General features: G+C 38.3%; 1 protein-coding gene across 3 annotated transcripts in view; it reads right to left on the bottom strand.

Moving 5' to 3' along the window:
- The window catches only part of UBR1 (ubiquitin protein ligase E3 component n-recognin 1), a 166,595-nt gene that overhangs the window by 4,046 nt on the left and 148,260 nt on the right, over positions 1-14,289 (bottom strand). For 2 of the 3 annotated variants that reach the window (XM_070582691.1, XM_070582701.1), the window contains 5 exons: positions 14,085-14,193; positions 11,455-11,511; positions 8,931-9,008; positions 1,484-1,654; positions 88-189 (listed from right to left, as the gene is read on the bottom strand). In XM_070582691.1, coding sequence (XP_070438792.1) covers positions 88-189; positions 1,484-1,654; positions 8,931-9,008; positions 11,455-11,511; positions 14,085-14,193 — 517 coding nt within the window. The remainder of the gene's footprint in view (positions 1-87; positions 190-1,483; positions 1,655-8,930; positions 9,009-11,454; positions 11,512-14,084; positions 14,194-14,289) is intronic. The other variant, XR_011529200.1, reaches the window with a different exon arrangement.

Raw genomic sequence — 14,289 nt, 5'->3', positions numbered from 1 at the left:
TCTCTCAATATTTAGCATCAGATTTTGTGTCTAAAGAACTGTTACAATCCATGTACAATAATGTGACTAAAATATTTAAAACCTTACTTGAGGCCAGGGTCTGTTTCTCCATATTCATCCAAGTAAGGGGCTGGATATGCACAGCCTCTGGCTTTACCTTCAACCAGGACCACTCTGCATTCTCTGATTCTGAAGGACAAAACAATCAACAGGAAATATTATTAACTGTATGTATGCAAATGACAGGCACTGCATCAAAGTTAATCTAGAGAAAAGACATGGCGTGTATCCATTAGAAATCAGTATAAAGACAATATAAACATAGACAAACAGACTAAACTGTGTTTTGTCTAAATAAAAGAGAATGAATGTTGCTATTTTGGTGAAGCTATTGGAAAGGATCAATAGATTTAGGGAAATGGAATCAGTAACACTGGCTGAATATATTGAAGAGAGGAAGGAGGCTGTCCTACTTGAGCCACAAATGCCCTGGAGGATGGTGGCTGGGGTTGTTTCTCTTTTGCTTCTTGACCTATGACCTGGAGAGGAGAAAGAGCTTAATAGAAGAACAGACCCACATCCCCTACTCTGATAACCTTGGGCCAGAAAGAAAGTCAGCTAGAGACTTGTCAAATCTTTCCTGGTTACAGCCAGCCTCCAATAGCACGGATTAGAAAGATCCAGTTGGAAGGTACTTGGAACTCTCACAGCAGACAAATGGAGACATAAACTCATGCTTGTGTACATGTGTACAGAGGGTATAAGTACTACAGAGAGAAATTATAAAACAAATATTTGGAACGGGTATGGGTTTACTTGCTGCAGGTTCCCCAGAAGAAGAAAATAAGAAAAAAATAAGTGTTTGGGTTTGGCTTTCACACATTCATTCTCCTTTTTCCAGCAGATGCCTATAAGCAATGATTATATATTAGTGCGTGAGATATTTGGGCTTATGCAAACAGAAACTACATTACACACAGGGAATGAACAGAAAAAGCACATGTATCCATTTTAAATGTTCTCCCTCTCAGGCAACTTGCACTCTGCTGTCACAAACTATTGTTCTACTCTTAGCCTTTTGCTGAGAGACCAGGGAAAACAATGGTTGGCTGATAGAGGAAATGAATTAAATTAAAACATTTAAAGGTCAATCTAAAGTAATAATTTATATGTACTTTTTAAATATAAGTTTTAGGATTCAAAGCTCCTTCATGATCCCTGAGTATGATACAATACCAAAGTAATCAATACAAAGTCTATTATATTTGTTTCAGAGTTTCCACAAACAATGAATATGTGAAGAGAATCCTACTTTCTAAAAATTTATTTATCTTCTCAAATACAATCTCATGGAACTAACAGGTCTGTACTCTAACTTCTGATAGATCATTCTTATCAACGTAATGTCCTGCCATAATGGCCTCCAGATTGGATCCAAATTCCCTAAGTTCATTATGAAGCTTCTGCATCACTCACTACTCACTTTAGGAAAATGCAGACTCCAGCTCCACAGTGAAGTGCATGAAAAATGCAAGCACCAACCTCTTCCCCATTCACGATTTCTTGGCAGCAAATGTTCTGAGAACACAGTATGGCCCCGCAGAAAAGACAGAGGACAGGGTGCTTTCGCTCATCATCTGCAGATCGTGGGCACCTCAAAAGGGAGGAAAATACTCAGTATCATGGAGAAACAAAAACATGATAAATCCAGGTAGCCATGAAACATGCTTTCATCACTGGCCGCTTTGCAGCAAAGAAAGCTCTTAAAACACAAGGAAATATTTAATTAGATGATTCCTCTTTAATATTTCCCCCTAAGAGGACTTAACAAAAAATCTTCTGATTAATCCATAGTAAGAAATTTTTATTAAACATACAGTGTACCGATAAGTCTCATAAAGTTTGGCAATTAAATACGCCTTGAGATTGAGACGCATTTATACAATTCAGTCTTCATCTGACATGATCAATTTACAGTCAGCTGCCTCCTCTGGAGTGGTTTAGTCAAGCTTTGTCCTCACCTTTGGAGGAATAGGACCCTGTAGGTGTATAATTGTTTTTTTTTAAAAATCACAATTTGCAGTAAGGGTTCAAACACATTTCCCCCCATTTCTTTGAAGTATTGAGATCTTCAGGGTTGAAATGAGAGACTGCTATCTTTGAGCTGATGCAGCTTTCCATCTGGGAAACACAGCACGTCTTAGGAAGGAAAAAGTGGCAGAGTTGACTTGCTGGAACCAAGCAGTACTTTGAGCCTGACCAATTTACACAGTAGCATGATAGAGCCTTGCTATTGTGCCCAAAGGGGGGCATCACTCTCTGAAGTGACAATGGCTATCTCTAAAAAAGGAGCTTCCCATGCTCCTGTCTCTGCTGTATAATGGACATAATAGAAACATCAAGAATTCCTTAATTTGGGCAGTAAAAAATAAACACAACCACAGGAAAAATCCAGCGAGGCCCACAATAGGGTCAGAATAAAGAGCATCAAAAAGGATCTCCAATAGGGTATTAATAGTTTATTCTCTGATCCCCAGTTTCTCAGGCAAGATAAGAAAACCATATAGGAGCAGAGGGACTCTCTACATAGGTATTTCATTTCTGTTTCCTGTAGGTGAGGGGGCTATTTTCACTTTCAGAGGGTTGCTCCAGAACATAATTATAGCTTTTTTTGGATAAAGCCAACATATTCTTTCACTGTTAGCACAGGATGCCTGAGTCTGAGTCACTAGCCATCCATCATGTAGAGGAAAACGGGGGCGATGTCTAAAGTATAGTAACTGAGCGGGCACTCTCTCACATTAGAGATGGCTTAGTCTTAATAGAAACTGGTGGTGACAATAAAACTGGAAGAGATCGTTAAGATTTATTTTCATTTTTACTTGAAACCAGTAAGTAGTAAGATCACCCAAGAGGATCTTCACTGTGATTAACGACTAACACTCTTCTCGGATCTTCCTAAGAGCCTACAGCATGATACCCTTTAATACCTGGAAGATAATCCCAATTCACTGGGCTTCTGTGGTAGCAATGCAGCCCTAAGATTAGGAGAATCACTGAATTTACAGCTGGATACAGTCTTTGCAATCGTTTAGCCAATTTTTTGAGGGCTGAGAGGTAAAGTGACTTGACCACTTCGTTAGCTGGCTGACCTTACTCTGCATGAGACAAGCAGTAAGGGAGCTAACACTGGGTCAATTCTCTCTGGTAACAGAGGCTGGAGTATGGGCTGCCCTGTCCTCGCTGGGCCAGTTAAACCCTCTGGTTTCATGGCTCAAAGCAATGGTTATACCTAAATAAGAGAATTTCCTTAGTCATTGTGCAAGGCAGTGTTGCTCAGATTGGGCCAAAGAAGTGCTCTTCAAGCCCTCAAATGATCCTCAACTGCAATCCCTTTCTCTGATTCCTTCAAATGGCAGCATTTTTTTTTAACACATGACTAAGGACTACTAATAGTCACCTTGTACACCATGGCAGTTAACTGGAATTACTAATTGGTATCCTTAAAACAAAATGTAAGAGTTATTTGTGTTTACTGAGAGCTCTAATTAATTTAAGTTTACTAAGAAGTTTGGCTGCTGCACAATGCATAGTAACTTCACAAAATGCCTAACTACCTTTGGAATTCCTGCAATTTTGGAAAAGGATGTTTTGTTAGCAGCACCTCATCAATGAAGTCTTGAACAGGCTTGGATTTTCAGGCTGCTGAGATTCTTGCCTTTTAATTACAAGGTGCTGCTAGTTCCATGTCATCATTATCCATCTGTTTTGCTACAGGTGGTGGTGTGATGCCTGAGTGTCCAGGATACATAATTGCATCAAAGCAATTAGTACTAAGCAATTAGCCAAACAGTAATTTTGGCTTATTATTTTCAAGACATGATGTATTGTGATTCAAATATGAAATATTCACACACCAACAGCTAAAGTCGATATGAATATAATTTCTCCATTCAGTGACATTTCATTGGTGGTGTGCTGCTCATGAATTTGTTATTAAATAACTTACATCACATTATAGCAAGGTAAGTATAAAAACAAATTATTATTAACTTTATAGGACACTATTTTACCATTTAGAATCATGTGTTTAAGCTCATGTTGTTCTCCTACAAAAGTAACTAATAGGTAATTCATATGTGGTATTAGTAATGAACATAATGTAATTTGTTTATTTTGCTTCTCACCAGTCTTTATCATCTAGTATTACTTTGATTTGAGAGTGATCAGTGAAAGGGAAGAGGAAGATAAAAAAAAGCTTGAGAAACACTGCTTTAGAGTAGTATTTAATCTGATTGAGGTGGGAGAGGACACAGGGACAAAAAAGGCTAAGGGGGTATATGCCTCTCTCCAGTATCCAGACTGGACCCTGAGTCACAATGCAGTTATCTGTTTTACTGTTATAATGCGCTTCCACATAAGATTTTGTTTGGAAAAAAAGGGTTCTTCAGTGTTATTTCAGTGAATGGCTGTGGTCACCACACTGTAAATATGCAAAATGGTGGCTAAAGAAAGATGTAGGAATTATTTCTAAGTGTACTATTTGCTTGTGAAGTTAAAAACAGTGTTATTTCCGTGAGTGGATGTGTTGACCACACTGTTCTACATGTAAAACATTATTTTAAGACACGTGAATAAATGATCATTCTTAGAATGCTAAAAAAAAAAAAGGTTCTTGTAGCTTAAAAGAATAAATTTGAGAAGAGATGTCACAGATGATGGTGTAGCAGGGAGCTCCAGGAATTGCTTCCTCCACAGAAACAACTACTGATCTGGCAAAAACTGGAACTCTAGAGTCTAAATGAACATTTGTAGTGTCTAGATGAGTGCTTGACAAAGAAAGAGGCTGGTAAACTTCAGTGAATTTTGGCATTTTGTGTAGTGGCTATCATCCCCTATCCCCTGCCCCACAGCTGGTAGCTATGGAGTGGCTGCCTATAATCCTGGTACGACTTGCTGGTGCTGGGATAGGCAATAGGTTCCTTGTCCTCAAAAAACAGACCTGTGTTTAGTTCTGCCTGGCAGTTCACTGAGGGGCTGGCACAGATACTGGCTACTGCTTCAACCTCCATAGGCTGAAGCAGCTTCCTTGGTGGTGATGGTGGAAGGGATTTAAAGAGAGAAAATATTCTTTATATTTTTTTCTTCTCTTATTGGATCCAGGCATTTAAGGAAATCTCTGTCAGTTCACTGGCTGACCACAGAGATAATGGAACAGAGACTTTGGTGAACACACAATAAGGAATATAGTCTTTGTAAAAAAAAGTTTGGTAAAGTCATTAAGCAGACAACTGCAGCCTTTATCAAGTGACAATGGCAGTTCCTTGGGATAGAGGAGAATCTGATTGTCAGAGTCACTACATTACAATATTCAATGTACAGGTCTCAACAAAACTTATAAAGCTTACAAAGAAAGAGAAAAGTATGGCTCATTCTCAGGAAAAAAAGAAACTGACAGAAATCATTGCTGCGGAAGCCCAGATGTGAGACTTAATAAACAATGACTTTAACTTTCTTAAATATGCTCAAAGAGCTGAAGGAAATCATTGACAAAGAACTAAAGGAAATTTAAAAAGTATGAAAGATCAGGGAATATCAGTAAAGAGAAATTATAAAAAGGAAACATAAAAATGTACAACAGCTGAAATAAAAACTTACTAGAAGGCTTCAACAGCATATTTGAGCAGGCAGGAGAATCAGCGCACTTTAAGGCAGGGCAACTGAAATTACTGTATCAGAGCATAAAGAAACGAGAAGGAAGAAAAAGGAACAGAGCCTAAGGGATTTATGGGACCCCATCAAGTGTACCAACATATACATATATTCTGGGAGTTCTAGAGGGAGAAGAAAGAGAGTAAAAAATTTTTTAAAGAAATAATGGCCAAAAACTCCCCAAATTTGTTTCAAGACATGAACCTACACATACAAAAATCAAACTCAACTATAAATTCGAAAAGATCTACACTAAGACACATTATAATCACATTATAACCAAACTGTTGAAAGTCAGAGACAAAGAGAGAAGCTTCAAAGCAGCTTCAAAGCAGCCAGAGAGACGTAACTCTTCACATACAAGGGATCCTCAAAAAAATTAACAGCTGACTGCTCATCAGGAACCATGGAGGCTAGAAGGCAGTGGAATGATATATTTAATGTGATCAAAGAAAAAAGCTGTCAACTAAGAATTCTGTATCTGGCAAAACTATCCTTCAAAAATAAAGAAGAATTAAGACATTCTCAGATAAAAAAATGCTGAGGAAGTTTATTGCTAGTAGGCCTGTCCTACAAGAAATGCTAAAGAGAATCCTTGAAGCTGAAATAAAGAACAAACATGGTAACTCAAAGCTATACAGAAAAATACAGGTAACTGGTAAAGGTAACAACATATGTAAGTATAAAAGCTAGTACTATTGTAATTTTTGATACATAACTCCTCTTTTTGTTTCCTTTATGATTTAAAAGACAAATGTATAAAACAATAATTATAAATCTATGTTAACAGGTACACTGCATAAAAATGTAATCTGTGATTTCACCAACATAAAGAGAGGAGACAGAACTGGAAAGAAATAGTTGATGTATGCTGTTGAAACTAAGTTGGTATCAATTCAAATTAAATTTAGGATGTTAACTGTAATCCCTATGGATACCCAGCAAAGCTGCAGGATATAAGATTAACACACAAAAATCAGTTGTGTTTCAATACACCAGCAATGAACAATCCAAAAAGAAAATTAAGAAAGTAATATCATGGGGCCGGCCCTGTAGCATAGTGGTTAAGTTTGGTGCACTCCGCTTTGGCAGCCTGGTTTCAGATCCTGGACAAGGACCTACACCATTAGTCAGCGGCCATGCTGGGGCAGTGACCCACATACAAAATAGAGGAAGACTGGCACAGATGTTAGCTTGGGGCTAATCTTCCTCAAGCAAAAAAAGAAGAAGGTGGGCAACAGATGTTAGCTCAGGATGACTCTTCCTAACCAAAAAAAAAAAAAAAAAAAACAAGAAAAGAAGAAAAACAAAGAAAATTTTATTTACAATAGTATCTAAAAGAATAAAATACCTAGGAATAAATTTAACCAAGGAGGAAAAGACTGGCACACTAAACACTACAAAATGTTGCTGAAAGAAATTAAAGAAGGCCCAAATTAAAGAAGGCCCAAATAAGGGAAGGCATTCATGTTCATGGACTGAAAGACTTAATATTGTTAAGATGGCAATATTCCCCAAAGCAATCTATAAACTAATGCAATCTCTATTAAAATTCCAATTGCCTTTTTTGCAGAAATGGGAAAGCCAATCTTCAAATTCATATGTAACTGTAAGGGGCCCCAAACAGTCAAAACAACACTGAAAATGAAAAAAAAATTTGGAAGGCTCACATATTACAATTTCAAAACTTACTATTAAGCTACAGTAATTAAAAAGTGTGGTATTAGCATATGGATAGACTTATAGACCAATGGAACAGAATTGAGAGTCCAGAAATAAACCCAAACATCTATGACCAATTGATTTTCAACATGGGTGCCAAGACTATTCAATGTGGAAAAGAACTGCCTCTTGAAAAATAGTGCTGGGACAACTGGAAACCACATGAAAAGAAGAATGAAGTAGGACCTCCCACCTTATTCCAAAAATTAGCTCAAAACAGATACAGAGCCTAAATATGAGAGCTAAAACTATAACGTTATTAGAAGAAAACACAGGGGTAAATCTTCACGACTTCAGATTTTGGCAATGGATTTTTAGTTTTGACACCGAAAGCACAAGCAACAACAGAAAATAGATAAAATTGACTTTTATACATCAAAGGACATTATGAAGAATATGAAAACACAACCTATAGAGTGGGAGAAAATATTTGCAAATTAAAAATCTGATAAGGGTTTAATATCCAGAATATATAAACAACTCTCATAACTCAATGACAAAAAAGACAGTCCAATTACAAAATGGGCAAAGGACTTGAACAGACATTTCTCCAAAGAACACAGACAAATGTCTAACAAGTGCATGAAAAGATGTTGAACATCATTAGTCATTAAGGAAATGTATATGAAACCAAAATGAGCTAACACTACGCCCACGAGGATGGCTTTAATTAAAAACACAGAAAATAACAAGTGTTGGTGAGGATATGGAGAAATAGGAGCCCTAGTACACTGCTGGTAGGAATGTAAAATGGTGCAGCCATTGTGGAAAACAGTTTAGTGGTTCCTCAAAAAGTTAAACATAGAATTACCATAATGATCCAGGAATTCCACTCCTAGGTATATATATATTATACCCAAGAGAAAAGGAAATACATATCTACACAGAAACTTGTATATGAATGTTTACAGCAGCAATATTCATAACAGTTAAAGGGGGAAACAACCTAACTGCCTATCAATGGATGAATGGATAAACAAACTCTGGTATATACTTACAATGGAATATTATTTAGCCAAGAAAGGAAGGAGGTACTGATATACGCTACAACTTGGACGAACCTTGAAAACATTATGCTAAGTGACAGAAGCCAGACACAAAAGGTCATATATTGTATGATTCCTTTTACATGCTATATCTAGAATAGGCAAATCCATGGGGATAGAAAGAAAGCAGATTACTGGTTACCAGGAGATCAGCAAAGAGGGGAATAGGGAGTGATTATTCAGTGGGTACAAGATATTTCTCTGGGGTGATGAAAAAGTTTTGAAACTAGAGAGAAGTGGTGGTTGCATAACACCATGAATACAGTAAACGCCACTGAATTGTACACTTCATCATGATTAATCGTATGTTATGTGGTTTTCACTTCTAAAGAAAAAAAAAGATTGGCAATCACTGTTATAGAGATGTTCAGTGGTCACTTTAAGCAGTTTTAATGGTGGTGTATACCAATTGCAAGCTCAAAAAAATTTAAAATATATATTTCTTCTTACCTGAAATGAGAAGCTTGATTTAGGAGGCAGCTATAATCATCAGGAAGCTCTATTAAACTATTTCTTTTTCTAGGGTACCTGGAAATGTAATGTAAAAAGCAATTTTATGAGTAAATAAGCCCAGATAAAAAAGTGACCAAGTAATAGAAGGAAGACTGTCTTAAAAATAACAAAAGGATCCATGCTTGCAATCCATAGTAATTCCCACTGTTGACTAGATTAAATCCAAACTTAGCCTAGAATTCCCAATCTTTCATCAGTTGGCTTCTTTTCCAGACTCAACTCCCACTACTTCCTAATAGCTAGATTTCTATACTGTCCAGGAAAATAATATAAAGAAGTGGTTAAGAATAGAGGCCTTTGAAATCAGACAGACCTGGTTACAAATTCTAACACCTGACAAATCACTGAACTTAAATCTGTATTTCCTCGTCTGTAAACTGAGGATGAATATTATACTTTCTTAATCATAAGACACACCACCAATTTAACAGTACATTTTTTTTTTTTAAAGATTTTATTTTTTTCCTTTTTCTTCCCAAAGCCCCCCGGTACATAGTTGTATATTCTTCGTTGTGGGTCCTTCTAGTTGTGGCATGTGGGACGCTGCCTCAGCGTGGCCTGATGAGCAGTGCCATGTCCGCGCCCAGGATTTGAACCAACGAAACACTGGGCCGCCTGCAGTGGAGCGCATGAACTCAACCACTCGGCCACGGGGCCAGCCCCTTTATCAGTACATTTTTGAGGGTGGGGTGAAGAGAAACATAAAAGACTCATGCTGATTTAAGAAATGTTAAATATGAATAATACTATCAAGGAATCTCACAGAGCTGTTGAGGACTCAATAAGATAATGAAGTGAAACATAATACACTTAGTACTTGATATATGTTTGCAAATGTTATTATTCGTTCTTACCATACTAGACAAATTAAAAGCCTTGCATGCATGCCTTGGGAAAGGCCATCTGAATAACATGGGATTCTCTCCTCAGACCCCAATCAATTTAAATTCTACAATTCATTCTATGTTCAGCTAAAAATTATTTCCTCTAAGACTAACCTTGCATCACTAAGAATCTCTTTTTAAATTTCTGTAGCATTCAAGTATATTCCATATATTATTATACTTTTCTTATGTCTTGAGTTTATGTACATAATTAGATTACAAACTACTCATGACCAAAAGCTGTATGTGTTCTGTCTTTTAACTCTCCCAGAATATTTTAGTACCATGCAGGGGAAACAGGTAGATGTCTAAACGGCATTATATGAGATTAACAGTCCTAAATATACTCATCTTTTAAACTTTTCTCTCTAAGATCTTTCTTTTCTTGGTGATGGGAATACTACTGGACCTGAGCACAGGAGCCAGATCTATAATCTCTAAATCACTGAAGTTAGGTTAAGGGGTAGGCAGCACATGGACATTTACAGTGAAGGTGAAAGGAGTTCAAGGGGTGAGAAAAGAAGGTGTCAAATGTATACCATCTCATAATGTTTGCTTAGCCACAGAAAAACAGTACTGGTGTTAATATTTAAGGCTGGGGGCCAATTCCTCTGCTTGTTTATAGATGCAATTTAATTTGAATAAAAATTAGACATTGTACATAAAACAAACCAGGCCCTGGAGGAGACACACAGAAGATAAGCATGCAGTTCTGGCCTTCGCTGAGTTTGCTGTTTAGTGATTTACGGCTCTGGCAGGTATACATGCACACACACGTGAACACACACATATGAGAGGATATATTACAACAGGCTTCAGGGAGGAGGGCGCATTTGAATTGGTCCTTGAGGAAGAGTGGATTCTGATTGGCCATTAACTTTAGGGAGACAGGAGAGCTGAAGAAAAGATTTGTTGGGTAGTCTCTAAGCATAAGAATAGGAAGGGAAGAGGAGGAGGGACTCGTTCTAGTCATATCTTATTTTATTCTCAAAAGGAAAAAGAGCGGTTTATATGAATACTGTTGCTACCCTCTGATTTTAACATAGCAGCAGCTCCAAGATGCCATTTCCTCCTTTGCCTTTTAATAGACAAGCACTAGCTTAATGAAGAGGAGCTGGTGGTATTAAACAATTTAAGAGGGAGAGGATAGCCACTCTGAGAAAACAATCAATAGAAGGAAGAGGGGCTGGCCCCATGGCCGAGTGGTTAAGTTCGCAGGCTTCGCTTCACCAGCCTAGGGTTTCACGGGTTCAAATGCTGGGTGCGGACATGGCACTGCTCGTCAAGCCATGCTGAGGTGGCATCCCATATGCCACAACTAGAAGGACCCGCAACTAAAAATATATAACTATGTACCTGGGGGGCTTTAGGAGAAAAAAGAAAAATAAAATCTTAAAAAAAAAAAAGAAATAGTAGGAAGAATCTAACTTCTGGCAAAGACCTAAAGAAATGTAGGAAACAATGTACTGTACTGAGTGAGAATGAAGAAGACAGACTAGAAAGCATGCTCAACAAACCAACTTCTTTTGGAAACACAACTTGTAGATGGAGGAAAAGCACTGAGAGGTGAAACCAACCTGACGATAGTGCTTTTTTGCTTCAAACAGTTTAGTAAGGCAGGATCTGCACACCACCTGCATGGGGAGCCAAGAAAACAAGCAAATGGGTCATCACACTTTCAGCACAATAGTCGTCAGCAAGTCATTCTCTCCAAATCTTTCTGTCCCTTCTTTCCAGGTTTCCTCTGCTAGACTTCTTTTATCTTACATCTTAGCCCTCTTTCTTCTCTTTTTCTTTTCTCCTCTTCTTTTTTGTGTCTTCCTATTTATTTTTCCTCCTGTCTTTTATTAATTTCTTTTTTAAAGGGTTTATCAATCAAGTTCTTACTAGAAAAATGGAATCCATTCTGAGTATTTCAACAAGAGGGAATTTAATACTAGGAATTGGTAAGAAAGGTGATGAAAGGGCTGAGAAGCCAACTAGGAGACAAAAAGGCAAAGCTACCCAAAGATTAGCCAATACCAGGAAGCTACCAGCCCTCCCAGGCTGGAGGAACCAAAGGAAATAGTGGTATTACTAGAGCCCAGGGGCCAGGGTCACTGGTGGATACTGGAACCAGAGTAGACTTGTTTGGTGGAAACTGGAGCCAGAAAAGAGCTACAGCCACTGCCTGCGATGCTCCACAAGGCAGAGAGGTGGCCTAAACACTCAGGCCTCTCTCTTCCTCCTGGTCTCCAATATCCTGCCAGCATCTCTCACAGGCCAAATGCAGGCGGAAGTCAAACGACAAGGGAGACTGGGAAATATGGCCTGCAGGGGTCAGGCCCTTGCATTACAGAGCAGAGGATAAGGAAAGGCTTTGAGGCAAGCAGTGCCAGAAATGGTACAAAGGGCCAGGACTTTCTGTTTCAAAGTTTGAGTTTTTAACATGACACTAGAACAGCAAGTTCAGAACATATCAACTCCAAGGATATAAAAGTAAAATTAGTATAACCTACTGTTATTGTACTCAACACAATGTGTGATGCTGATTTTTAAATTTTTTAATCCATTTTGATTCATTTTTATCAAACTGGAGATTAGAATACCTTGTGAGAAATGAGGCAACACAGAAAAGAACCTAACAGAAGAGACGACAGCACAGAGAAAGGTGGCAGGAGACAAGCAAACATTCAAACACATCCTGACTTGGTCATGGAAGAAAAGAGACGTTGATTTAAAAACAAAGGCAGAAAATTAAAAAGACTAAAGGGAATCATGGGTGTGATATTGGGATTTATAATAAGAAATATACATTTGGTCTTTGATCTACTTCCTGGCACAGAGCTCCTAAACCGTTGGAATTTCCTAAGTGATGAGAGTGCAAAGGTATCTTTTGTTATGTTAATGAGGCAACTTTTGGAAAGCACCTGAGGGTGGGGGCTGGCTGCCAGGAGAACCAACCAAGAGACTAGAGGGTTGGACCTTTCAGGCCCCACCCACCCACCCTCCAGGGAGGGGATAGGGGCTGGAGGTCGAACCAATCACCAATGGCCAATGATTTAATCAATCGTGCCTCTGTAATGAAGCCTCTATAAAAATCCAAAAGGATGGGATCTGGAGAGCTTCCAGGTAGGTGAACACATCGTGATTCAGGGAAAGTGGTGAGTTCAGAGAGTATAGAAGCTTTGCTTCCTTTCCCTACACCTGTCCTATGCATGTCTTCTGTCTGGCTGTTTCTGAGCTACATCTTTTTATAATAAACCAGTGATCTAGTAAGCAAAATGTTTTTTTGAGTTCTATGAGGCATTGTAGCAAATTAATCAAACCCAAGGAGGGGGTCATTAGTGACAACGTGGACTTTTGATTCGTGTCTGTCTGAAGTGTGTTTGTGGGTGTCAGTTTTGTAGGACTGAGCCCTTAACCTGTGGGATCTGACACTATCTCCAGGTAGATAATGTCAGAATTGAGTTGAATTGTAGGATGCCCAGCTGGTATCAGAGAACTGCTTGTTGGATATGTGAGGAAAACAGCTCCCCCACACACATTGGAATTGGGTGTCTGAATCTTTAATGGGGGAAATAAAATAAGAGTAACACAGTGAAAATTATTATTAAAATGACAGTATATGTCAACTACATCTCAAAAGAAAGAAAAAAGAAAATGGTGGAGGCAAAGACAGGGTAAGGAGACTAAAGGTTAGGAGGATAGAAAGTGATCAGGAAAGACAGTAGGTAATGGGGTAGAAAGTTTTTCTGAAAGACACACATCTCCCTGGGAAATGTAACTAATGCATTTTCACTTATCAAATGGCTCTTTTTCCTCCTGAGTCACAGTCCTGAGATGTGTGCTACCACTAGAGAGATGCTATTGTTTTAGATATAGCCCCAATTTGGGTTCTTCTGATACTTATTTGTGACTTTATGCTACTGACAACAGTACTACTGCATTCCTCCCTCACCCCACACTGATTTGAAACTAGGATGAGATAGCAGCTTTGGGAAAAATAAGTACAATGAATGGTAGTCATGGTGGAACAAGTAGAAATTCCAGCTGCCCATGGCCACTGGTCTTGTCCCCAACTCCTTAACTGTGTGAATTAGGAATCTCCTGTATTTTTGTTACCCCTTTCAATCAATATATCAATCTAAAAGCTTAGCGAAGAATCTTAATTTAAAATATCCAAACTATATAATAAGCTAACAATGATATTTTGTCCCCATAGTACCTCTGGAGGAGGGGCCTTACAGTATCCCAATATTCCCGGAAAAGCAGGAACAAATTTGTGGGTAAAGATAGATAGCTGCAGAGTGCACTGTACTCTCCTTCTGCAGCATCTGCAAGAGAATAAAAACACACTTGATAAGCACATTGTTCTTACCTGGTCAACCTGTTAGTAGAGTTTCTTCACTGTTTATGCTCATTTCTATACT

The sequence above is a fragment of the Equus przewalskii genome, chromosome 1, assembly GCF_037783145.1.
Source record: "Equus przewalskii isolate Varuska chromosome 1, EquPr2, whole genome shotgun sequence".
Taxonomy (NCBI): Eukaryota; Metazoa; Chordata; class Mammalia; order Perissodactyla; family Equidae; genus Equus; species Equus przewalskii.
Note: the sequence above shows the minus strand (reverse complement) of the source record. Positions and strands in the feature narration are given on the sequence as shown.